We start from the raw sequence: 27,706 nt of genomic DNA on the forward strand, positions 1-27,706 counted from the left end.
GAGCTAAAAGAAAATGCGTAAAATGAAAATCTTGTTTTAATTCATAAAAAAAGATGACTAACTTTTATGAAATCGTTATGTAGTTTATTTTCCTTAACTTCTACGTTAGATATGTCATTTATGTCTTACTATTAATGTTTAAAATGAATAGTTTAAAATCTAGCAACTTTTTTAAATATTGTTATGTAAAAGGAAAAATATCTAGAGCTAAATCATATCCAAAATTTGTTCCATTATAAAATTTCAAAATTGAGCATGCGTTATTAAATAAAGTAAAACCAAATTTTGCTCAATTTGTTCAAAAAATCTTTTTTTTTTTTTTTTGAGTAAATGCGGTTGAAATGGTTTCATTTCACATATAATTTGTTTCCGACTTTTTAACTGCTCACGAACAAACCAAAAAATGCAAATATATTCGCAACTCCAACGAACTATAGGGGGCACTGCAGTCACTGTCTAATGGCGGAATTGAAAACTAAAACAAACGCATGTGGTAACGAAGAAAATGCTAAAAGTGTTGTGATTTTTGTTCGTATGTGTGATTTTTTCGCATTATTCGTTTGAAAAGATTTTTCAAAGTCTTTTGGTTATTCTGACCCATATAGAAAGAGATTAGAAACCAAAAAGTATTACGAAAGTAAACAATTAATGCAGAACACACAGTAAGTTGTTCTGAAGCAGCCATTTTCACGATGTTGAATTCGGAATTCATAAATTTTTGGCTCGCTTCGAACGGCATTTTCATTTTGTACCGTTTTTTCTATACATTAGTACATATTAAGTTCAGTTTCGTGACATTTAAGGCATTTGTTGACATTTTTGTCACATAGTGCACATACGTGGCAGACTGTCAAGAGTAACGTTTAACACTAGATAATTTATTTCTATGACTATATGATTGGATATCCAAAGAAATCATGCATTTAATTCATTCGTCATGGAAATGATTTACCCAATATGCGAAATCTTGTCAAGATACATTATTCTTTCACATAATTTCAAAACCATACCCCTATAAACAGATTTTTGGCGAACTTTTATTTTTTATTGTTCAAATTCTTTACGTTCTTTCTGGATTTTTCAATCTGTTCTGCGATAAATATTTTCAAGAAAATTTATTTGCATACTGTCTATTTCAGTAGGATACTGTAGTAACAAAGGTTATTTAAAGTATTTATGTAGAATTAGGTTAAGGAAAAGTGTCCAGTCAATGTTGTTAAGTTCGTTTTTTTTCATCGAATTGAAAAACTGATATTTATTCAAATTCACTCAGAACAAAATAAATAAAATGTGTATTCACAGTTTATATATGGTGGTAGTTTTCTTTTCAGTTGATTGACCATTATTTCTTTTTACTTATCGAATTCTGTAATCTTACTATCATTTTATTCCACTCATGATAAAAATTAAAAATGGTTTAACTAAAAACGCGAAAACTCGCCAAGGCTACTTTGCTTGCACAATACTAAAACTACTATAACCCTAAACAAATTTGGCGAAACCTTTCAGCTGAGAATAAAAGGAATAAAGTAAATTCTTTCTCGGTTAAACATTTTTCATTTTGTTCTACGATAATAAATTCAAGAAAATATTTTGCATACTGTCCATTCCAACTAAATGCTGCTGTAAAATATGATTAGTTAAATTAATTTAAGATTAAAAAAAACTCATATTCTTACAAATTCATACAAAACAATAAAAAATTTTACCTGGTATAAAGTTATCCAATTTTGTTAATCCAGAGTTTTCTTGTTTACGCTTCCACCATTTAATACTTTTTTGAAAGAAATAAGAAAAACTAACATTATTTTGAGAAGCTCGAGAATACTACTAAGGGACGAATTATTTTCTGTAGCTGAAAGCAAACTAAGACACATCGATTGCGTTCATAAATACTCAGAACAAACTGCCTGTGTTTACGTCAACAGACACACGTGATGCGCAACGTGGCAATGTTTTAGTTGCATTCGCAGTTTTATAAATCACCGCAAGGTAGCGTATTCGAGCGCTGGAGTTCCGATCGCAACTCCAACGAACTGTAGGGGGCACTGAAGTCACTGTCTAATGGCGGAATTGAAAACTAAAACAAACGCACATGGTAACGAAGAAAATGCTAAAAGTGTTGTGATTTTTGTTCGTACGTATGATTTTTTCGCTTTATTCTTTTTAAATTAATTTTCAAAGTCTTGTGGATATTCTGGCCCACGTAGAAAGAAATGAGAATTCAAGAAGCATTACTAAACGTCAAAGATTAATGCAAACTACGTAGTTCGTAGTTCTAAGCAGCTATTTCCATGATGTTGAATTCGATATTTATCAATTCTTGATAAAACTAAATAATAATTGTGGCCTGACAAGAACAACAATTAATGCTAGAAAATTCAATATGACATTACAAATTATTATCGAAAGAAGATGATACTTCATTGCCTTGCTTGGCTAGCGCTTATTTTTTTTTTCCATTTGTAGCTGAGTTATTTCTCTCGAATTCCCGAATCGGTTCATTTAAAAATTTTCTGTTTCGATTTTTCTAATTTCTGAGTTACGATTTAATTGTGTCATGTTATGCAAATCCTCAACAAAATTCTCACGGATATATGGTGGTAGTTTTCTTTTCAGTTGATTGACCATTATTTCTTTTCACTTATCGAATTCTGTAATCTTACTACCATTTTATTCCACTCATGATAAAAATTAAAAATGGTTTAACTAAAAACGCGAAATCTCGCCAAGGCTACTTTGCTCGCACAATACCAAAATTATAACCCTAAACAAATTTGGCGAAACCTTTCAGCTGAGAATAAAAGGAATAAAGTAAATTCTTTCTAGGTTAAACATTTTTCATTTTGTTCTACGATAATAAATCCAAGAAAATATTTTGCATACTGTCCATTCCAACTAAATGCTGCTGTAAAATATGATTAGTTAAATTAATTTAAGATTAAAAAAAACTCATATTCTTACAAATTCATACAATAAAAAATTTTACCTGGTATAACGTTATCCAATTTTGTTAATCCAGAGTTTTCTTGTTTACGCGTCCACCATTTAATACTTTTTTGAAAGAAATAAGGAAAACTAACATTATTTTGAGAAGCTCGAGAATACTCTTAGGGGACGAATTAATTTCTGTAGCTGAAAGCAAACTAAGACACATCGATTGCGTTAATAAATACTCAGAACAAACTGCCTGTGTTTACGTCAACAGACACACATGGAACTAAAACGTGGCAATGTTTTAGTTCCATCGGCAGTTTTGTAAATCACCACAAGGTAGCGTATTCGAGCGCTGGAGTTCCGAATTAGGAGAAAGATGAGTAACAGATCGACAAACATAGGTTTCTACCATTTCTAATCCGTTTCAGAAAACGCAATCCCACACGCACATATACACACACAATATAATATTGGGAATATAAACTGCGCAGTACTAAACGAAAAACGTTGAAACTTAACCACTGCACTAAGATAATTTTCAGAAAATACCCATCTGCGAGAAATTCAATCTTCAGAAATTTTTATGAAAACTTAATTTTGTCACTGATATGTATTTTTTATCAAATATATTTTTTTTAAACGAATCATGAATCGTATTTGCTTTTAACTAATAATGCAAAAAACCATGTGATTATATAATAGATAGTAAAAGATTCTTCTTTCTCTTCCGAAAATTAAAAAAAAAAAAAAAAGTAAGTATGCACAAAATAAGTTAAAAAATAACTCATTCAAGTCAATAACAGCTCATCACCCATTCACCGCTAATTGCATCCAGTGTAACCAAATTTAAACAAAAAGGTGAAATCTAAAGACATGAACGAAAAAACGAGTTCCGGTCCAACCGAGAACATCTCTGTAAATCTCGTTTCTTAACAATAGTAGAACTGTTGCAGAGAAGCAGCAATCAACAGCCTGCTTTCTTTCCTCCTCTGACTAAAAGCAATCTTCTCGCTGAGTAAATTAAATAAATAAAATAATAAACAAATTTAAAAAGAAAATTTGCTTCGAAAAAATCCTCACAGGTTAAAAAAATGGCTAGTTCGTTATTGACAAATTTTGAATTTATCACTTAGAACGTATAACTAATTATGATTTATGAGAGAGAATTAATGGAAAACAGCCACTGACAAATACTCTAAGGGTTTTTTCGTTAAATATGATAAAAAATATTAGTGCTAGTTATAGATCTTTAGGATATAGTTCACATTCTAAACTAGCATCTACATTCGATAAAGGTTTTTAAAACGGTGTAAGTTTATACCTCCAAATCTTCACTCATATCTTTTCCTCATAAACTACAGTTTGGAGAGGAAAAGTTGATATTAGATGTATTTTTAAACACAGTGTTTAAAAATATATATGCGAAATAAAAAATTCCATTTAAGAGGACACTGTCAAGAGTAATTGCTGAAAAAAAGTACTATGCTTATGTTCGACCGGTAGCGACCGGTTGATCGATTACGTGACAGCTAGTGACGTCAATTAATACTAAAGCATTGGAGGTGACGTCATTTTTGAAGTCATTATTTTAACCGGTGAGCTACCGGTTGCTCATTGAACGCAACCATAGTGGGACAAAAAATATTTTGTGAAAATAAAACAACTGTTTAACGTAGAACTTTCTCGCAAACACTGACTGCACTGCAGTTTAGCTTTTGATTTAAATTAGTTAATAAAGCAGACGATAGTTGGCAAAAAATTAAAATAATTTTTCAACATTCTTTTACAACTGAAAAAAAATAAATAAATACAAAAAAGAAAAATTAATTTGAATTTTGACATCTTGAATTCAAATTATGTTTTTCGCAATCCCGAGTGTGTGTATGTAGGCGTGTGTGTTTGGGTGTAGGGAGTATGTGTGTGTAGGCATGTGTGTTTGTGTCTGTGTGCTGGCATAAGTGTGTGGGTAGTTATGTGTGTGTGTGTAGTTGTGTATGTATGCGCCTGTGTGTAGGACATGGATGCTGGAGACGGCTTTCGCTATAGGAGCAGCATCGTGAGGAGCCGGTCGGCGGTGCGGGTGCGGAGGGTAGCGGTGGGAAAATAAAATGATAGTACACCAAAAACAGTCAAATGAAAGCAATAAGCAATCGTAATTGCTCAAAAATGATTAACCATGGCCCCACAGAAAAATTACGGGTCATGGCACAAAGAGGGCGTTACAGGGCACCCCTGTTTTCATTACTTAGCCATTGATTGGTGGATGCAGGGGTTCCCAGTGGCCCCTCTTGCGGTCAAAATGGGTGACGTCGAATCAAAAATATAAACAAACTTTGAAACATTGATTATGATTGGTAGATGCATGAGCTGCATTGAAACGTTAACATTGATTGGTGAGCTGCATCGGTTTAACACGGGAAAATCGAAAATTGTCAAGGCCCGTAAGCATATTTAGTGGGGCCATGGATTAACCAAACACATGAGCTAATGAATCTGGCAACGGGAAAAATCAGCAAATAGATCTTCAAAAGAAGATTTAATGATAGTATCATTCTTTTTTGTGCTTCTGAGTTTTTACTAGTGATTGTCAGTTAAACAAAAGCATGAAAAAATGAATACAGAGGTAGATTTTTTTACATCTTATTAATTATGTTTCAAGAAAGTGACCAAAATCAAGAATAATTTCAAAACCTGCTTTGGACCCTGGAAGACGTCGGTCTTTGTCTTCCAACACATTTGGTAACATCTACTTCAAATTTAATAGTTAAACTGTTCAATGTATCGCTCGTTTGGAAGAATTGGAAATAAAGTGCCACAATACGAAAACTTTAATTTTCTTTTTTTTTCCCCCACTTAAATGGCTTCAAATGACGTAATCTCTGAAAAATAATGTCAGATATTTTGTTCTGATATTAACTTCTGGAGAGCACAGCAAATCGACTTTTCTTTTAGCAAATTTCCTGAAGAGTTAAACTTCAAAACTTCTCCTGTAAAATTTCATTTCTTCTTATTGGGGGCACTTTTCTTCCAAATAAGTGATATATTTCAACTAAAATGCCTGAAATCAAAATTTACTTTTATTTTTTCATTTTTTGCATTTTGAAATGGAAAATTATTTTATCGAATAACTAAAGTAGCATTTAATAAATTTTCAAGTTTTTGATTTGGAACAAGAGATTAGGGATATGGTTTTTGTTTTATACTATATTAAGAGAAAAAGAAAAACCCTTTCTCGAGTCATACATTTTTTTTTATAAGTTTTGTTCTCGAAGAAAATTGTTTATACATACACCACTATTTAGCGCATTCGAATGATTGCTGATTTTTTCCATACAGTTACTTCAAACTAACTAGTAAGTTACGTGGGTTGGGTTTCTATGATAGTTCTAGTTTCCACTACTCTACATCTGTATATCTGTCTATATGAATTTATTCGAATAACATAAATTCGGCTAAAGTGTTCTACTGTTCTCCCCTTTGAGCATTTTTTATACTAACTATTCTATTGTTCTCAATGAGGATCTTATATTTTTATTCCAAATTTTCAACGCTGAAGTCATGTTGGATGAGGAACCTAGCACCTAGAGAAAACATTTATTTTTATGTGTGAAACATTCATTACCTTTCAAGATTTTCTGAAAGCAAATTTTATTTATTATCTAGAACAAGTTTTCCTCTTTTTTGATATACTAACTTTTTTATTTATTTATTTATGTATTTTTTGTAGTAACCGTCACCCCAGGTACTTTACTTCTTGTCCATATTCATAGATTAAAATATTTATTTTAAAATAAAATTGAAACAATATATTTTGTGCAAAAAAGATCAGTTCTAGTTATTCTAAAAACAGTATACAATTTAATTTTTCAGTTGCCTAGAACTCATATTACAAGATTTTTAGCTATCAAAACTTAACTATTCACATCTGGTCAACTCATATTTGAGAATTCTCAAGTTTGAATTATTGTCAATTTTTATAAAAATTCATCTTTAAAAATAAACAAATAAAATAAACCTAATAAATGAATAAAATTAAATAAGTAATTATATAATAAACGGAAAAATGATCACGGTTTTGAAAGCCGATTTTGATGACACAATAATTTGCCTCTTTTTTGTTTGCAACGAACAGATTTGCTTTTACATATGCAAAACATTTAAAACAACATTTGAATACAAAAGCAATTTTACAGAACTCTTCTTTATTCAATGCTACAACACTTGAGAGAAATACATATTCTAACAAGCAGAGTTGAAGCTAAACTATCAATGAATGTTCTTATAATTAGGGAAAAACTACATCTAATATGATTAAAGAAACACGAGGTATAAACTAATTCTAAAGTGCAGTAGATTCTACTAAAAGAGTGCATCTGTTTCTCATGCTTAATTACAGAAAGTTTACATCCAAAATGGTTATTTGGGTTAATTCTAATTCTCCATTTAATGACTGAAGTTTGACTGCTATGTCCAATAAAGAACATCGTTGACGACTAATATAATTTTTCTTTGGTCGTAATGCTGTTTTAAAACTTTTTATGACAAGACTTTAAAACATGGATAATTTTTCTAGAGAGTTTTGTATTCAATTTATTGAGAAAAGAGGAGAGGTAGTTTCAGTAATAAATTTTTTATTTGGGTTCTTATTGGCGTTTTTATGAGTAAAACGGAATTTCCACAAAAAACCTATTAACTATTAAATTCTTAAGGTTCAAATAATTCAAGCCGCTCTTGAAATGCTCTCCCAGTAATTGCTGTTCTTGGAGGAGTATCACAAATATATTTTTGTTTACTTTTAGACTAAAATGTGGTTTTCCTTTTAAACTTTTACCGCAGTTGTGATCGATGACTGAAAATATTTTACAATTCAATTTTGCAATTGGTACCAGTCTAAATTAGCTAAAATGTAAAAAACCACTCCCCCAAAAAATACAAAAACGTACTAAAGTACAAAGAAAAGCCACGTGAATGACGGAAAACTTTTCTTATAAGTACATAATGATGACGTAAAAGGAATGATTTCTGTCATAGAAGAGCCTTAAACATTTTAACTCATTCAACATTCATTTGCGCCGTTCTAATTGACTTAGATGCTTTGAACAAATTTCATCTTAGGTTTAAAAAATCGAACCTTTTGACTGCTGTAAAAAATAAAACTCACGAAGACTTTTGTGTTCCCCAAATAAACATTCGCTTAAATTTGAGATAAAAATAAGAACAAAATTATGTTTGAAAAAAAAAACATAAAAATCACGGCGAACTCAAAAGCCTTAAAAACCATTGTGCCGAATTTCATGTCATGGCGTTAATGATGGAAAAAGAAATGCGAGCAAAACAGGGGCAAAAATACAAAACATTAAATGAAATCTAAACCAGGGATCGAAAATGCACCAAAAGTCCATCTAAAACTCTAAAAAGAAAATAAAAAATATTTTGAAAAGCAAAGAAAGAACCAAAAATTAAAAACACTACTCCGTCTCCAAAAATGCAAAAATCCATAAGAAAGAGAGCAAAAAAGGCCTAAAACGGCCGTTAACAGACGAAAAAAGTACAGCGTAGTCTTGACTTTCTCATTTTTTAAACGTTGATTACAAATGGTCAAATTAGCTTAGAAAATTCGAACAAAGCTAACCTTACATCAAAAGTCAGACCTTTCGTTTGTCATTTGAATTAAAAGTAAGCGAGGACTTTTTATACTCACATTTGGATATTTATGTAAAAATTTTGGATATAAGTTAGAGTAAAAAAGAAAAAATTCGAAATTTTTGAAAACTGATTTTTTGGGCTTATCCGTAGTCGCAGTACATTTTAAACAATATGTTATGTTACCCATGTTTTATAATTAGCATTAATAAAAGGAGGAACACCTTTCAGTGTTCAAGTACTAATAAAAAGCTTTGCAAGAAAACGTGTCTATATTTTTTAAAAAAAAGTTTGCCCTTAAAACCTATTATGCGGCCTTCGTAAAAAGATGCCAAGGCAATTTTCTTTGATCCTTTTTTGTATTTTATGTTGTGAATGTATTGTTTAAAAATGAGATTTAAAAAACTATATATATAATCTAGAATCAGGCTTTTTACCAGTCAAAATGACCATAGAAAACCTTTCACAATCTTAAGTAGCTCTCGGTGGGAAAGTAAAAAATAATCTGAAAGTTTGCCAAACTGCTCGTAAAGCAATTGTTTCCAAATTCAATGCCAAATATTTGAAAAAAAAAAAATAATAATTTTCTTGTCTCATGTTCTCTTAGTAATGATGGGTCCGTTTAATTGGTTCATTAGCAACGCATCTGTAATATTGTGACAGCAGAATACGATTTAAAAGAGATAACGTTTACACGTCTTTGGAGAGGTTATTTTTTCCAAGACGTTAAACATGCTTCCAAATGATTTCAGGATAAATCAGAAGAGAAATGTCCTGCTTGACTGTAGTGCGATTCTAGTCGAAGAAAAGAAAGAGAGCTACTACTAGCAGAGAGAAGAGCAGAGAAAGCTACTCTATGGAAAAACTGTCTACAGGTAGAAAATGTATTTGGTTCAAACCTGGGACATCGAGAGCGATTTCTGAGTTCTTCCTCTAACCGCAGATAGCGAACGAAAGCGTCGTGGTCGCTGTACCTAGACATAAAGAGGTTATGAAAGTGAGCACTTCGTATTCAGAACAAACAAAATACCAGCTCTAAGCCTCGAGAGTGAACTAAGGAAGACTGGATAGTGTGTTGTCATTACTCGGAAAGCAAAAGAATTACTTCGCATCCGTCTTACCATCTGCGAATTCTGTGAGTAAATGTATCTTTACCTTTGAAGAAACTTCATAGTGTGTTGTCAATCGCTCAAAAGCGCAAAAAAATCGCACTTTGCATGCATCTTATACACCAACTTTGCAAAAATGTCTTTATCAACCAAAATTCTTCAAAATATGTTATCATCGCTCAAAAAGCAAACGAATTACACTTTACATGCGTCCTTACGCAAATAATGAGCAAAAATGTCTTTATGATCCAAAAAACTGGACGATGTGTTAGAATTACTCATAAAATCAATACGATCACACTGTGCATCTCTTTTATACGCAAATTCTGTGAGAAAATTAGTCTTCATCATCGAAAGAAACTGAATTTGTTAACATTATCAGAAAATCAAAAGAATCACATTTTGCATGCGTCTTACATGCGAATTCTGTCAGAAAATGTGCCTTTATCAACCAAAATACTTCATTATATGTTATCATCGCTCAAAAAGCAAAAGAATCGCTTTTTGCATGTTCTTACACACAAGTTATGTGTAAAAATATCTTTATCATCCAAAAACTTTTTAACAAAAAAATTGAACCGCCGAAAAAACTGAAAAGCAAAAAATAATAAACCATTTTAATTAAACCTTAATAACTAAGTTCTTAAACTGATGTAAGTATACCTAAGTATATATTTTTGTAATAATTTAGAGTTTTTAATTAACCTTAATAACTCAGTTCTTAAATTAATGTAAGTATACCTAAGTAGTTTTGAGTCGGTGCCAAACAAGCAATTAATTATTTTTGTAAAGCGTGAGGCGCAGCGGTGGCGTATGGCGACACGCCACTTCGCCGGAAAATGCCGAGCGTTGACGAAGTTAAACCCGAACGTCGTCGAGTGGTCTCGAAGAAGCACGTGTCGAGTATTTGGCTGCTACTGAGCTTTTGCCTCATATACAACAGTCAAAATGTTTATATCATTGTTCATCATACTGAAGAAGGATTTCTCATCTTGTTAAAAGCTCAAATAAATGGTTTTGTGGGTCATAGTATTGTTCAGCGTAAGTATGGCATAACAATTGTAGCCGTTAATTGCATACATGATCCTGAAGATTTTTCTCACTGGTTGTTTGCCTCTCTCGTGCGAGGTCCCAAAGGTTTCAAAGCTCCAACGAGAGATACTTTTTGTTGTATACGATCTACTAGTATTCATGATTTAATGATGGCGTGCGGAGGGAGCTTTTTTTGAAACATTTATGTTTATCGCCGGACATTTCACATTACATTGCTAATTTTATTTGGTTATTTCTTTAAATTTAGGTAATTTAGGGATGTTTGTTTATTTATTGTTTGGCACCGACTCAAAACTACTTAGGTATACTTACATTTATTTAAGAACTGAGTTATTAAGGTTAATTAAAAACTCTAAATTATTACAAAAATATATACTTAGGTATACTTACATCAGTTTAAGAACTTAGTTATTAAGGTTTAATTAAAATGGTTTATTATTTTTTGCTTTTCAGTTTTTTCGGCGGTTCAATTTTTTTGTTAAAAAGTTTTTATTTTATAATTTTTTGTGGCTATAATCTGTATGCTTATATTTTTGATTACTTTTAAAATAGCTACCTACCTTACTTTATCTATTAACATATATATATAATCGTATTTTAACAATTATCTGTTGTGTTACATAAATAATTTAAAAAAAAGCAGGCTTTATATACTAACATGGGTAGGCCTACAAAAAATGCTGCTCGGATGAGGAAAAGATGTTTAGAAGAATCTATTAATGAGAAAGAAAAAAGGTTGGAAGCAAACAGAAAGAGAATTACATTAACACGTTCACAGGAGAATTTAGGTCAGCGCGAGGAAAGACTGTCGAGAATGAGAAGCTACAATAACGATAGGTTATTGCAAGAAGGTGATAAGCAGCGCGCTCGTCGTTTAGATATGATAAGAGAGCGACTTTCAAATGAGAGTGAAGAGCAACGCGCTCATCGTTCAGATCTGATAAGAGAGCGACTTTCAAATGAGAGTGAAGAGCAACGCGCTCATCGTTTAGATCTGATAAGAGAGCGAGTTTCAAATGAAATTGAGGACGAACGTATGCTGCGTTTGGATGCTGCTCGTAACCGTTCAGCAATGGTGGTACTTCACGAATCTTCCGAGGAGAGAACTAATCGTCTGAGCGCCCTGCGACAAGCAGCTCGCGAGCGAAGAAACCAGTGTAACGCAGAAAACTTTAAGAAATCAATTAATGTTTATGCTGACTTGTCGTGTTCAATATGCAAAAAAAATTTGTATCCTCAGCAACGTAGGAAATTGCAAACTAAAAATTTAGGCTCTATTTTTCCTAACGAACTGGTAGCTTTAGGTAATATAATTACTTGTTCACGATGCTCAAACAATATTAAAAAACATAAAACTCCACCCCATTCCTATTGGAACAAAATGTCGGTAGCTGCAATACCTACAGAAATTGATGAGTTATCGGAAATTGAGAAACGTTTTATTTGCAGAGTAGTGCCATTTCTCTTAAAATAATAAAAGTTCAAAATCGTTTGAGTCAAGACTGGTGCAAAGGGCAGGCAATCCTTTTTGCTCAGGATGTGGTCGAGCTGGCGGAACAACTTCCGCTTGAACCTAATCAAACTGGATTAGTGCTCGTAGTAGAAAGTCGTGAAAATTTAGAACATTCTAGGGAGTTTCAAATTAATATAGGTAAACTTCAAGTGGCATTGCAGTGGCTCCTAAAGAATAATGCACTGTATAAAGATGTTCGTGTGCATTTTCCTACTGTGATCGATATTTCTACGATAACACAAATTGCTGACGAACCCGTACATGTTCATGACAGTGAAGAACCAATTGTTGAACGGTCAACTATTAATAAAAATAACTATACTGTCTTGCAAAACAATGTATCTATACTACATGGGTCCTTTCATCAGGGCAATGAACGAGTTACTCCACAGTCACGTGGTCGACAATGCACAGGGATTGCAACTGTTGCTATTGTGGCATTTTCTTTGATCAATCCTAATGATTGGTGCAAAAGTGACATAGATTATATGTTGCTAGTAGGAGATAAGTATTATAGAGACTGTATTGCGGCTCGGGTTAACCCCAATCCTGAAGAAGTACACATAGATTATTTGGCTGCAACTGAGCTTTTACCAAGTATCATATACAATAATCGAAAAGTTCATATCAATATTCTTCATGAATCATCATTTAATGGTCACGCAGACAACGACAATAGTGGAGAAGGATTTCCGAATTTGTTAAACGCTCTAATAAATGTATTTAGGGATCATAGTTATGCCATACTTACTATGAATAATACAACTGTAGCCGTCCATTGCAGACCAGATCCTGGAGGTTTTTCTTACTGGTTGTTTGACTCCCACGCGCGAGGTCTAAAAGGTTTCAAAGCTCCAACGAGAGGTACTTCATGTTGTATACGATTTACTAGTATCCATGAACTGCATAATATCGTGCGTAGAAATTTGATCATTAAAAACACATCTGTAAGTGTGTTAACTGGGAATGTTTTTTCACTGACACCAATTACGATAACACCCGAAAATACACAAGAACAGTTAAATCAAGGTAAAGAAACATCTTCAGTTCTTCAAAAACAACGCCAATCATTTAATTGTCATCAGCCGCAAATAATGCATACATCTAAAATCGTGCAACATAGTATGTCACCATCACTAAACTTCGCCCTATTTTTTCATACAAATCCTGAATATAAAAAATGTTAGACGACTGGCACTGAAAACTAACCCTAATCACAAGTACCAGAGATTGAGAGGTCTACACTGCCGTGTGCAGGTAAAGGGCTATAACTGCAATTTTTTCTTTTTTTTTTTTTTTTTTGCATTTTGTCATCATTGTTTGTACGTTAGCTTTGTTGTACAAACTAACATATTTTTTTTTAGCGGAAACCAAATAAAATTCCAACATTTCCCAGTTGATAGTACTGAATCCAGCGCACAATTCTTCAAATATCTCGAAAACTCATTTCTGCAGATACTGTCGTTTACCTGCTCAAGACAGTACACACGAGAGACATACAAGTCTGCATCTCATTTATCGTGAGGTTTTTTTTTTTTTTTTGTTATACCCAATTCAGCATCAAAAAATCTTAGAGTGAACTACTAATCGCCCCCCTTTCCCCACCCTTAGGGTAGGATTTTTTCCCTCAAATTTATATAGGAACAACTTCAGGCTATACCCTTTCCAATAAAAAAAAGAATATTCTAAATCGGACTATTCTGTAAAAAGTTATGTGTGTATTATATAAAAAAATCTGTGAGTGAACAACAAATCTCCCCCTTTTCCCACCCTTAGGGTAGGAATTTTTTCTCCAAATTTATATGAGACCAACTTCAGGGTATAACCTTTCCAATGAAAAAAGAATTATCAAAATCGGACTATTTTGTAAAAAGTTATGTGTGGTCATACATTAAAAATCTGTGAGTGAACAACAAATCAACCCCCTTTTCCCACCCTTAGGGTAGGAATTTTTTTTCAAAATTTTTATGGGACCACCTTCGGGGTATACGCTTTCCAATAAAAAAAGAATTATCAAAATCAGACTGTTCTGTAAAAAGTTATGCGTGGTCATACATTAAAAAAAAAATATATACGTGTCGAATTGAGAACCTCCTCCGTTTTTTCGTCGGTTAAAAAAAAAAAAAAAAAAAAACTGGATAATGCGTTATAATTACCCCAAAAGCTAAAACAGTCACACTGCGCATCTCCTTTAAAAGCAAAGCCTTTGAGAAATTAAGTCTTCATCATCCAAAGAAAAGAAAAAAAAAGAAAAAAAAAATTTTAACGTGTTACTATTACCCAAAATTAAAAAAATCACATTTCGCATGCGTCTTGCATGCGAAATCTGTCGGAAAATGTTTTCATCAACAAAATACTTAATAATATGTTATCATCGCTCAAAAAACAAACGAACCACACTTTGCATGCATCTTATGCATATAATATGTGAAGAAATGTCTTGAAAAATCTGGATAATGAGATAGAATTACAGATAAAAGCAAAACAGTCACACTGCACATCTCTCTTACTGCAATTCTATTATGAAATAAGTCTTTATTATCCAAGAACTGGGTAATATGGAACCATTCTCCAAAAAACCAAAAGAATCACATTTCGCATGCACCTTGCATACGAAATCTCTCAAAAAATGTTTTTATCAACCAAAATACTTCATACTATGTTATCATTGCTAAAAAAGCAAAAGAATCACACCCTGCGTGCTTCTTCTACACGAATTAGTTGATAAAATGCATCTATATCTTCCAAAAACTGCGTAATGTGCAAAAATTACCCATAAAGAAAAAAATAACGCTGCGCAACTCCTTTACACACAACTTCTGTTGTAAAATCAAGTCTCTATCATCCAAAAGAAAAACTGAGTAACGTGTTACCATTACTCAAAAATAAAAAGAATCGCATTTATTGTGCATCTTACATACGAATTCTGTTGTAAAATGTTTTTATCAACCAAAATACTTCATAATATGTTACCATCTCTCAAAAAGCAAAAGAATCACACCCTGCGTACGTCTTCCACACTAATTCGGTGGTAAAATGCATCGATGTCTTCCAAAAACTGCGTAATGTGCAAAAATTATCCATAAAGAAAAATTTTCACTGCGCAACTCCTTTACACACAACTTCTGTTGTAAAATCAAGTCTTTATCATCTAAAAGAAAAACTGGGTAACTTGCTATCATTACTCAAAAATCAAAAGAATCGCACTTCGCATGCATCTTGCATACGAATTCTGTAGGAAAATGTTTTAACCAGCCAAAATGTTTCGTAATATGTTACCATCACTCAAAAAACAGAAGAATCACGCTTCGCATGGGTTTTACATACGAGTTTTGTAATAAAATACGTCTCTATAATCCCAAAACTGGGTAATGTGCAAAAAGGAACAAAAAAGGGGAATTAAAATCACATTGTGCATTTATTTTCACGCAAGTTAAGTTGGAAAATGCGTCTTTGTCCGTCAAAATGTGGGATAATGTGTTATTATTACCCAAAGAGAAAAAGAATCACACTGCGCATTAATCTTACATGCGAGTTTTATCAAAAGAGGTGTCTTTATTATTCGAAAAAGGAAGAAAAAGATCCCTTAAGTTTGGGAGCTACATTCACCTGAAATTTCCCCGCAGACGCTAATGTTAAGTTTTTTTGACTTGCTCAAAATTTAGCGAAAAATTGTTGAAATCAAAAAATTAAGTCTGAGGAATGAGTTGTCCTCGCCGAGATTTAAAAAAAAAGAAAAAAAGTTTGTTCGAATCGGACTGTCCTCAAAGGTTATTCGAGAAGGGAGAGGGGCAGACAGACCGACAGAGAAATTGCCCCCTTCACCCCTTTCTTCATCTCAAATCCCTACTTTCCAATTTTAAATTTTTTACTATTGATTAAATTTTTGACAAATTTTTGTGTTTATTTTTATTTTAGCGATATTTTTGTAACACCATCTGTCATGTCATTATTCACTTTTTACTATTAACAGAAAGTAGCCTGAAAAACAAATGACCAAACTCCAGTTAAGAAACATCCAGGAGTGTAAAGAGTTTCTGAAAGCCTAGCTTTTCGTGATCATATTTAATGTCCAAAAAACTAACGGAGCTAAATAAAATAGGTATAGAATATGAATTTCGAATAATGTAGTATTCTACAATTAAGTTGCGCATAAATGCAGTTTCGAACTTCAAATGCATTTTATGTAAGTTGAGCAAATGTATGAGATGTTTTTCCTTATAGGTATATAAAGATGGAAAACAATTAGTACAAAAGAGAATCAAAAAACTTTTCAGTAAGTCGAATACTTGAAAACCATTGGCCGAAATCAAATATTATTAGGTAGTGAGCTGCTTTCTCTCAGGGGTTCAATATTATTTGCAGTTTCAAAAAATACACGTTTTGAAACCTGTTATAGTTTATCGCGAAAGACCGAAATTTGGTGAATGTCGACTTACACCAGCGATTAACAGGAAATATTCACTTTTTCGCAGGTATATGTGGTATGTGAACCTGATACTCGTATTCACCCACTGATGGCGACATTTACCAGATTCCGAACTTTACCAGCAAAATATGGACGTGTGTGTACATGCAGGGAGGTTGATTTTCGATGACCAAAATGGTGACTCTCCTCTCACCTGAGCAGGTTCTCGAACCCTGACGGGTGAATGTCCGTGACCCTGACGACCCTGCTTTTTCCGGGCGAGGTGTCGCCTTGGAACATGGCCTCGAAGACAGGGCTGGACATGGCCAGCACCACCCTGTTTCCTGTGTACTTCTTGGCGGCGGACGGTGCCCCGACGATGAAGGTGATGTCGGAGAACTTCTTCTTCTGGGGGAGGGGCAGGTGGTGCGAGGGGGAGGGGAGTTGGGGCGCGCAGACGACGACCCCCTTGTGGAAGGGCTCCTGCGGTGGATAGGTCACCGACAGCTCATCGCCCTCGGTCAGCTCCTGAAATGGAAGGAGTTAAGTCACATATCAGGATGTGTAAGGTAATTAACGGGTAAGAGCTAATCTGACTGACATTGTTAAATAATCACGAAATCAGCAGTAAATTATCATTCCTAAGCGAGGACTACAACTCAAAGATGAGATTAACTTCACTCGGGTAGCTAAAACTAACTTAGATGGTGTGGTAATTAATTTCAGCTACCAGTTTGAAGGTAATCTCAGCTTCAATGAAATTGCCATTGCGTCTAGCTCGATTATTGACTGTTCCAGACTATTGAGTCTAAAAAAGAAGAATTTGCAGACTCTGGATGTCATAATCGAGCTTTCGATATATGTTTGTGAGGGCGAAATCATTCTGTTTTTAGGGTAAACTAAAAAATTGAAATTCGGAAGTACTTCTTTCTTTTATTATTGCGTTGTACTTTTATTATTCGACATTAAAACAATAATAAAAGTAGAGCGACCGTATAGGCCAGCAATTTCGAAGATTTACAGGGGGAAGCAAAGGGTTATATATTCAGCACATATAGGAACTAAAACAATTAAGAACATGCATAAATACATTTTGTGTCTAAAAGCTAAAGGAGGTATTCTTTTTGAAAACGTTAACACACTACTTATTTCCCTTTATTTGCAGGGGAAAATATGTTGGAGCTCTGAGAGGGGTTTTAAACCCAAAACCTCTCTCATTGCTGTGTCACTGCGCAGATAGTCAACTTAAAAATGGTGATAACAAAAAAAAAAAAAAAAAAAGTCTGACAAAAGCAGCCAACTTAAACAAATTGTCAACTAGCTTTACAAGTTTTACTGAACTTCGTTTATTTTTTATTTTTTTTTATTTATTTATTTTTTCTTTTAATTCCAGCATCTGAGAATCAGTCAGACTGTAGGCTTCGGGAATCTGGAGCTTTAGCATTTAGGAACTCAATGTGCAAAACTTTAATACGGCGAAAAAAAAAAAAAAAACTATGATAAACGCAACAGCTGAAAATAAAGCAGTTTTGAAAAATGCTGAACTGACAGGACTGACTGTCAGAACTGACGGAAATTTTTATTTTACAATTCTCTCAATCATTGCTTGCTCGTGCAAACGTTATGCTTTGATGTTTTCATTTTTAATATTCAAAGTTTTTTTCTTGCTTACATAGAATACCTGATGACATTTTTATTTTTGAACCACGACCCCAACTCCGAGCTGGGCCCCCTTAAACTCAACCCCAAGTTGAAGGCAGTCTTTCTCCTTGAAGCTTTGCATCTGATGCAGAACAATATTATATGAGCTGCAAAGTGTGAAAATAACTGTTACATGAAACATTTTTTCTATGCAAGAAAACTAGTAGAAATCAACTGATTGTTGTAAAAAATCAAATTTTGCATATTTCACTAAACATTGAATACTTTAAAGAAATTCCTTGAGAGACAATTACACTACAATCGCGAAAAGCTAATGGCAACGTTAAAAATCTTGCTTGTCAAATTTGTGTTTTTTTTTCCCCAAGATGATAATTCGAAGCTTACTGCTCAAAGTGCATGGTACTTCTTTTTTATATCTTTACAGACTAAATAAATGGCACTGCCGAAAATGAATTTTTATCCAGACTTGCTTAGATTCAGGAAACTCTCACCACGGTTTAAGAATCACTAAGGTATATTTTAAGAGTGGTAATCAGTAATTTCTTCGTTAAGGTCATTTGAACTCAGCTGTTTAGCTATTGTAAACGAGATAGGGCTTACCTGAAAAAAAGAAGAAACTTTTTCTAAAGAAAGAAAAATACTTCCAGGAAAACAAATAGCCTCCGCGTAACACATGCACAAAAGACAAAATATCAGATTTTGCTGCGTAGGGAATTCCCATTTCAGGGCGTGGTCGCATGCAAAACAAAAAGACATTCCGCCGAAACAAAGGCAGTATCATCTTACTTGAGTCGGTCGTCTGCCCCAAAAGTTATTCCATTTGCAAAATTGTTCCGCCCACACACCACGTAAACGACTTTTCTGTGAAAACAGCTCACGAAAACCAGAGAAATCGAAATGTTCCGGCAAACGGCAATTAAAATGATGATATCATGGAAATGAGGACAGAGCGCCATTATATGAATTGTAATCACATGGAAGACTATATTAACTCCAGTTTTCGAAAAAGTTTAACGTTTCTAAACAATCCGTGCCATCGCCTAGTTTTGGCGAAAGGAATAACTAATGTTTAGTTCTTACCACATAAAAACATTCAAGAAAACAAGTTAATAAAAGAAATAAGGTAAAATTATGTAGGTAAAGGCAAATCAGTTCAAATCGTGTGTGTGTGTGTACGTGTGTGTACGACTGTTGCATGTGGGTTACTTTCTACAGAGAGCCCTTGTAGTTTTAGCGACATGAACCAACGTCCCTATAAGTAAGGGCACCCGAGATAAACAATTTTCGACATAATACAAAACAGCGTACACATCTTAAGTTAGAACTTATGCTTCTTATAACTATCTGAAATGTTGATATACTCAGCGTCTTAGCAAATGACACATACATGCGTTTTATTTTTCACGAACATAGAGTACGTGCTCTAAAGATTAAGAGCGGATTTGGGTTCTTGTTTGGGAGGGGGAACTTTCTACTTAGGAAGTTGAATTCAATCATTTATTTGTTTATGACTGTGCAGGTGGCGAATTTCATAGTCTTGACTGAATTCCAAGAAGGGTATGTGTCCTTGGATCTGGGCTATGTAAAGATAATATTTCTTTAAACGCAATTAATTAGAACTTCATCAATGTTCTTTCAAACAGATGGAGACAAAATACGAAACTCCCGGACGCCTCGTGTCTTTTGCAAGGCATTCTGGGCTATTTCCCACTTGGCAGCCTCTTCAGAAAACCATGCCTATTGGCATTTAGGAAGAAATGCGTTACTCCTGACGATGTTAACGAGAACATAATAGTTACATTTATTACATTCAGCAAGTTCTTTTGGTTGAAAAAAAATGGCCGTGCCAAAACTTCATGGTTGCTGGGAATGCTCAACCATAAGGATGAAAACTTTTTTTAATGTCTGAAGAAAACATTATTGACAAAGAGTAACAAGATGAGAATACTGTAGCCATAAAAAAAATCCTACTAAAAACACTCTAAAACAGAGGAAATTCTATGAAGTTACGAAACACATTTTTCTGCTGAAAAGAAAATTGTACTGATTTAAGATCTCTACTGCTAAAAGTCCAAATGAATAATTGAAAAATCATTTTACTTAATACGAAAAAAGTCGCAAAGAAATAAGAAGTACGTGTTAAGCATTAAAATAATGTAATAATTAAGAGAAAAATTTTAATGAACTAAGGAAAATATTTGTATTAACTGCGGAAAGTGTTATAAACATTTGAAGATTCAAGAAAGCTCTAATAACGATTGATACATAATGCACAATATGTCTCAGTTATGTCATGTCAAAGCCGTTGGGCCTTTTTAAGACATGGGGGAGGTATGTCTTTAAAACGCCCAACAGTCCAAGAAATTGAAAAAAAAAAAATCACGAGGACTTATTAACGTTGCAAATATACATTGCTGGCTTCTGGGGAGGAACTATTCAGAATCTGTTGCAGGGGCCACAAAATTTTTAGATCCGGGCCTGAAGATACTTTTTACCATGGTACACTGTCTACCAAATAAAAACCTTTTCGGTTAAGTATTTCATAATTCCGACTGCAGGGATTAAGAAAAAAAAGGAAGGATTAACTTAAAATTTTTACAAGCGGAAAAATATCTTCCGCCTGTTTATTTTGATATACCATTCGAGTCATTTAGTAGAAAAACCATTTTTTAATTGCTTGTAGTGTAGTTTTGCTTTTATTATGCTCTTTTGAAATCAGCTTTTTTTTTTTTTCTTAATCTTTACTAATAATAAAGCTCAAAGTCTCTGTCTGGAGGATGTCTGGATCTCTGTGACGCGCATAGCGCCTAGACCGTTTGGCCGATTTTCAAAAAATTTGGCACAAAGTTAGTTTGTAGCACGGGGGTGTGCACCTCGAAGCGATTTTTCGAAAATTCGATTTTGTTCTTTTTCTATTTCAATTTTAAGAACATTTTCCGGAGCAAAATTATCATAAGATGGACAAGTAAATTACGAAATTATCGTGGCTTGGAATGGGAGAGCGAATGAACATAGCCAATTGGCGAGAAATTCGGCATCCATTATTTGTAAATATACAGGCGAACCGAATGACCTTTTAATTTTCAACTATGGACAAAGCGGTGCGGGTATCACTAGTTTATAAATATACCAGAAAAAATAAATTACAGAAAAACACGAAATCAGTTTCATATTCCAACCACGTGTCTGTAAATACAGTAAAACAGATAAATCTATGCAAGTGAATGGCCGGCATTTAAAAGCTTGTCCCGTGAAGGGGCCACTTTCGTGAGTTTTACGGCTCGCACAACACGAACCGTGAAAAGCGACAAGCGATAACACCGTTATTACGGGTAGCGGAACAGAATGGCGCCTCGTAAAATGGGAAGATAAGATAAATATTAAAAAACCATGTACGGTACACATAAAAATAAAGGTAACACTTTTTTTACTTTCAACCTTGTTGGATTGCTTTATTCTGAGATGTGTTTTCACAGACATGACTATATTTTATGGCACCCTTTACGACTGCTCACGTATATTTTTCAGAACTAAACTTAGACATCACTGTATTGCTGTAACTGCTCTTGAGGACTTTCGCTTGCCCGACTGTAATTACTTACACGTATCCAGGAAATAAATTCTGTTGCCCTTTGAAAAATATTTTCGCACTCGTGATTGTTTCTTTCTAACAGGCTAATAAATATCATGATAACTATAAAACTGTAGCAACAAGAGCATATCCGTTTCCATAATACCGCATGAAATTAATATTCAATTTCAAGTGAGTTATAATTTGCAATGGGGTTGCTTCCTTCAGCCAAAAGTTCTACTTTTAGTCACTGAAATTGATAGAATAAGGAAAATAATAATAATGACATGCAGCGATAAAAAACTTTCTTTTTCCCAAAGCTTAGTTTTTAATTAATTTTTTAAAATGTTCAATTTTTCAAACAAGGCGTGGTCTTAATGACGTCATAAATGATGTACTTTGGCGCATCCGTCTACCTGCGTTTCCACGTGATGATAATCAAAGAAGCGAATTAAATATTGCGCTCTACGCTTGCTATCAACCGTATCGTTACCAACACATGTGAGTAAAGAAGTGAATTGTATATTGTGCTCTGTGAATGACATCAGTGAATGACTTTCATCATTTGTGATGTAATCAGCAGAAGCGTAAACAATGAAAGAGCACCGATTAAAATAATTTTTTTTAATATTAAACTTAGTCAAGTTATTTAAAAAATGGTCAGATCCTATGTTTTTAAGCAAGTTCTTTCCGAAAAAATACTTTTAATTTCGGAAACGACCCCATTACTGAAGTATATGCTTTTCTTATCACGAATATTTCAATAATTTATTTCATTTCAATAAGGGGTTAAATGAGATTCCTTACAGTCAGCAATAAATCTTTTTTCATCGAAGGGCCTATGTATTATTACAGGGTAATCAATTACAGGGTGATTCTTTATTCACAACTCACAATATTAATATTAATTTGTTCGTAACCAGTTTTATTTTGCATGGTACCTTGTTTGATAGCAATATTCGCTAAACTCTCTTCGTCAACTTTCATATAAAAACGCATTGTGTCGGAAGTAGTACTAATACGAAATCTAATAACTAAAAACTTTATTCACAAGGTTAAAAGAAGTTTTCTAAACTGAATTTAAAAAAAAAATATTTCCATTATAATAAGTAAAATGTGCCTAAGAAATCATATCTGTCTGTGTGGCTTCTTAGGCAAAAAAAAAAAAATTGTCTATTACATTTTTTAAATGTCACTTTTGACGCGAAGTATTGAGTTGTCACGTGTAGGGCAAAATTTCTGATTTTCTGTGGAAGGGCCCACTATTTGTTCTTTTTTGAAACAAACTTTAAACAATATTAGTAGGGCCGTGGTAGCCCGATCGGTAGAGTGTCGGATTCGGGGCCGGAGGGTCCTGAGTTCGAACCTCGATGGTCGAAGACCCACCGTCGTCATTAAAGGGGACTGGGCGACGTTAAATATGCTCGTGGTCTCAATGTCCTCCAAGTCAAACGATACCTCTGGGGGTGCTAGCACCAGGTAGCTATTAGCTCCTGGTCTAGTTCTAAATTCTCATTAACTGTTCGATCCGGTGATGGTGCTGCCATCTATCGGTATATAAAATAATGGAGGCAAGGCACTTAGTATGCAGTCCTCGACATAAATACAGTTGTAGTCAGTTGTGACTCTGAATAGGAATAGGAATAGGAAACAATATTAGTAGGAAAGCGAAGAGGGAAATGTGTGTGTGTGTGTGTGTGTGTGTGTGAGGCAAAGTGAAATTTTTAAGATGACTGAGCTTTTTCAAAATGAACAAATTGAAAATTTGTTCTGAAAATTACAGTACATAAAGAAAACACATTGTATTCTATAATGTAACTTGCATTGAAATAGTGCTTTTATTTTTTTTTATTTTATTTTATTTTTTATTTTTTTTTTTTTTTTTTGCAGTAAACTTTCGCTTTCAAAAAAAAAAAAAAAGACAGTGAAAAGTGGCAAAGTGAAAAATGAAATATTTTTTGCAGTGAAACATTTTCTACGAGCATTCATTTGTAAAGCATTTTGATCATAAGAATCTGTAAATAAAAGGTTGAATGAACAAATGAAAAAGTACTGAAAAAATTAAACGAAAAACTAAACAAATAAATAATGTATGAGGACCAATAAGTCAGTAAGAAAAAAAGTGAATAATAAATAAATAAATGAATGAATAAATAAATAAATAAGTGAATTACCAAGTTAAAGTATGTTAATAAAAAATTAATATAGAATACGTAAGAAATTTAATAAATGATTGAATAATTAAACGTGGTTAACTATTTCACTTTGCCCGTATGTACTTGTCTAATTGTACAAAATATTTAAAATACAAATAAGTTAATATTAACTAAATAAATACTGCACCGAATATTAGAAGGTCTCAATTAATATTTGAAAAGTTAATTACAAGAACTTTATCATTTAATAATACCAAAAATAATTTTCGACTTACAATAAAATATATTACAACTAGCAAAAATACCCGGCGTTGCCTGGGTCAGTAATAATTATTAGAAAAAATCGTTACTTGCTTTTGTTTTCTGTTTTAAGTGAAAGAATTTAAAACACATCTTTTTGACGTGATTAAAAATCGAGTTTCTTTCTTACCCATAAAACTAAAATAGCAATAAGTATAAAGAACAAAGTAGTATTGATTTAGAAACGAAAGCACTATATTTAAGCATATACAAATTTAAAAAACATGAAATTAATCTTCTCATATTTAAAAAAATTAATCTGTTGATACTTTTTTTTTAACATGGAGTCTAAAACCTTCTCTGTATGGCTAATGAACTCCGAAGTGATTAAAAAAAAAAGTAGCTGCGCTCGTAATCCCCTTATACTTGCTTTAGTTATTTCGGGAAATTTGAATCATTGTGGCTCTTGGTGCGATTTTACCGAATTTGCGAAAGTCGTTTCGGGGTACCTTCGATGATGCTCCCCCATTCTTTCCTTACTTTATAGAACGATATGATATTAATTTTCGTTACAGAGATATCGTCGCCAGATGCTGAGATATTTTTGGTCACCATAAAATGGCGCTAAACAGTTTCATCCGAAATGTTACCAAAATAAGTAATACAATTTGGTGATTGTTTACATGGTGAAAGCTGAGAAACATTATGACGTAGTCTTCGGCTTCAAAAACAGCAACGTTTAAAAAACTGCCAAATGCATCAGCTACGGAAATCTTTCTGCAAAAATTTTGGCGATCTGCTGGTTGTTTGGATAATGAGTAAGTGTTCAATCAGCATAAATAATAATAAAAACCATTAATTACATTAAAGTTCCGTTTAAATGGAAAATCATTAGCCAAATCATGTATTATTTGCCCATCTTGTGCAAAAATCTTACTTCAAGATTTGACTTGAGAAAAGCCTTGAACAATCACGAAAAGCAAAGAAAGTCAGCAATACAACAATTGTCGCTATCGACCACCACCACACTAGAGTCCCTCTAGTGTGGTGGTGTGTCGACGGGGAGTTGAGATGATACACTAAATACTGTATTGAGTTGAGGAAAGCCTTCGAACATGGATCTAAAAATTTCATAACTCGTTTTTTATTCTACTTAGAAATTTCGAACAGGTGCCATCTTCAGCAGAAAAATCAGAGCTTTCGATGGACATATAATGTAAATATGTGCAAGTATTTTTTCATCCCAATATTAGAGAATTTATACAAAAATTGTGTTTTATTGCCCCCCTAAGGGGGTTTTGCCCCCCATAACGGGACGAAAACTACCCTATGTGTTATTCTGATGCATAAGCTATATTATTGTAAAGTTTCATCAAAAGCCGTTCAGTAGTTTTTGCGTGAAAGAGTAACAAACACCCATACATCCATACAGACAAACTTTCGCATATATAATATTAGTATGATATGAGCATTAATTCTGAAAATTGCTTGTATTATCTTATTCTATGATTATCAAAGGTAATCTTGTCTTGACTGGAATAGACTACATATGTTACTACATAGTTAAAAGATTAATTGGCAGGGCGCGCTAAAAGCATAGTAAATATTTGACCATTTCACTTTGCCCCACTATTTCAATTTGCCCCACATTCCCCTATACATTTTATTAGTTTGCTACAACAAATTGTCATGATATATTGCTAGAATCAAGAGCTTTAAAGCTGATACCCAAACGAGTGTCCCACATGTGACCGTAAAGTCAACCTAAATGCGCTTTTAGGTGTAAGATTTGGCAGCTTGGGGTACTCAGTCGCAGAGAGGGTAGTTTTTTTGGAGGGGGGAGACACGTCTGGTTCTTAGTTGTAACCGAATTAAAAATTGCTACTTCAAAAAGCAAACCCAAAAAATTTCGACCAGATCTATATTTCTTTCTTATTTTTACATAATTATTGCCATCTCATGTTCTGTTCTGGGGGGGGGGGTAGGTAAAACTCCTCCCAACTCAGCCTTATTCACACTAGGAAAAAAATTAAGAATGTCTAATTTTTAACTACAAAAATGAATTTAATGAGTTCAAATTAGCTTAAAACTCTAATTTAAATGCATTCAGACCTTAAATCGAATGACAATCAGAAAGAAACCATCCTCATTTTTAGCATGTTTATATGCAGTTCATGAATCAATGAATTTAAACTAGGTTTATGACATCAGAGTTGATGTTATTGAAACATCGATGCTTCCCGCTTCATGTTTCTCCTTTTATGTTTAAAATATATAATTAAAAACATCGAAGAAAAAAACAACGTTGATGGTTAGGTTGATGAAAATACAGTTATGATATAAACTGCATCATAATGAATTATCGCAATATCCATCACACTGAAAGAAGTTTTTTATAATTAATTGTTAAAGAAACACTCTTACAATATACAAAATTTAACATCCCTTTATTCTATAAAACTGTTAACCAAAAGATTGGATAGCGTTAGAGTTTTAGCCTACTAAGAGAGTTTTCCCCCTATAAATTTTTGATTGATATAGGTAAAATGTAATTTTACTTTAAATATGTACCATATGCTGTTAGTAGAATTTTATATTCCAAGTCGCTATCAAATTTTAAATCATTGCATACGTATTTTTTCTAATATACAGAGTGTTTAATTTTTAATGGTACCAAAAGAAAAGCACTACTGTGAGCATTGTAATTTGCTTAGTTTTGATAAATCAAACAAACAGCGAAACTATAGTTATCCAAATTTTTATATATGTATTATATGTGGCTTTCCAGAGACAGGACAAATATCTATGTTGCCTCTGTTTCCAGACAACTTATATGATTATTATTCCACTTCTTATTGCCTAAATTAAATAGTCGGCCGTGCCGTCGTGTCTCAAATTTTGTTCATTATTTTTTTTTACAAATAGATATCGATGAGAGAAGCTCAAATTACATTTTTACTTCCTTCTATATCTAATACATAGAAGAAAGTATTGGATTTGTGCAAATTTTCGAATTTCGAATTTTGACGGATTCGAACGTTTTGAGGTGTGCTGAGTCCATTTCGACTATTTTTGGAAAATGTCTGTCTGTCTGTGTGTGTGTATGTATGTGTGTGTCACGTCTGTGTGTGACCAGTTTTTTGTGGCCGCGCTACAGCAAAAACTACCGCATGAAATCGAACGAAATTTGGTACACATATGTGCCCCTATGTGAACTTGTGCCCATTGGTTTTTGGCGCGAATTCCTCCAAGGGGGGTGGAGCAATGGGACGTTTTTTTTTATATAGTTTTTGAATAAAAACGTTTTGGAGAATTTTTGAAAAATTCGATTTTTGATCCTTTTTGAATTCACCTTTTTGGTATGAACTTAGAAAAATCTCTTTAATTTGTTTTTTTTCAACCAATTGAGCTGAA

The 27,706-nt window shown here is 33.3% G+C and overlaps 1 protein-coding gene across 1 annotated transcript in view; it reads right to left on the minus strand.

Annotated features, from left to right (window-relative positions):
- LOC129216705 (BTB/POZ domain-containing protein 6-B-like) overlaps positions 1-27,706 on the minus strand; it is a 58,324-nt gene that overhangs the window by 26,338 nt on the left and 4,280 nt on the right. Inside the window, exon 2 of the mRNA XM_054850922.1 lies at positions 16,878-17,191. Within this exon, the coding sequence (XP_054706897.1) occupies positions 16,878-17,191 (314 nt within the window). The remainder of the gene's footprint in view (positions 1-16,877; positions 17,192-27,706) is intronic.

This window comes from Uloborus diversus, chromosome 2 (assembly GCF_026930045.1).
Source record: "Uloborus diversus isolate 005 chromosome 2, Udiv.v.3.1, whole genome shotgun sequence".
Taxonomy (NCBI): domain Eukaryota; kingdom Metazoa; phylum Arthropoda; class Arachnida; order Araneae; family Uloboridae; genus Uloborus; species Uloborus diversus.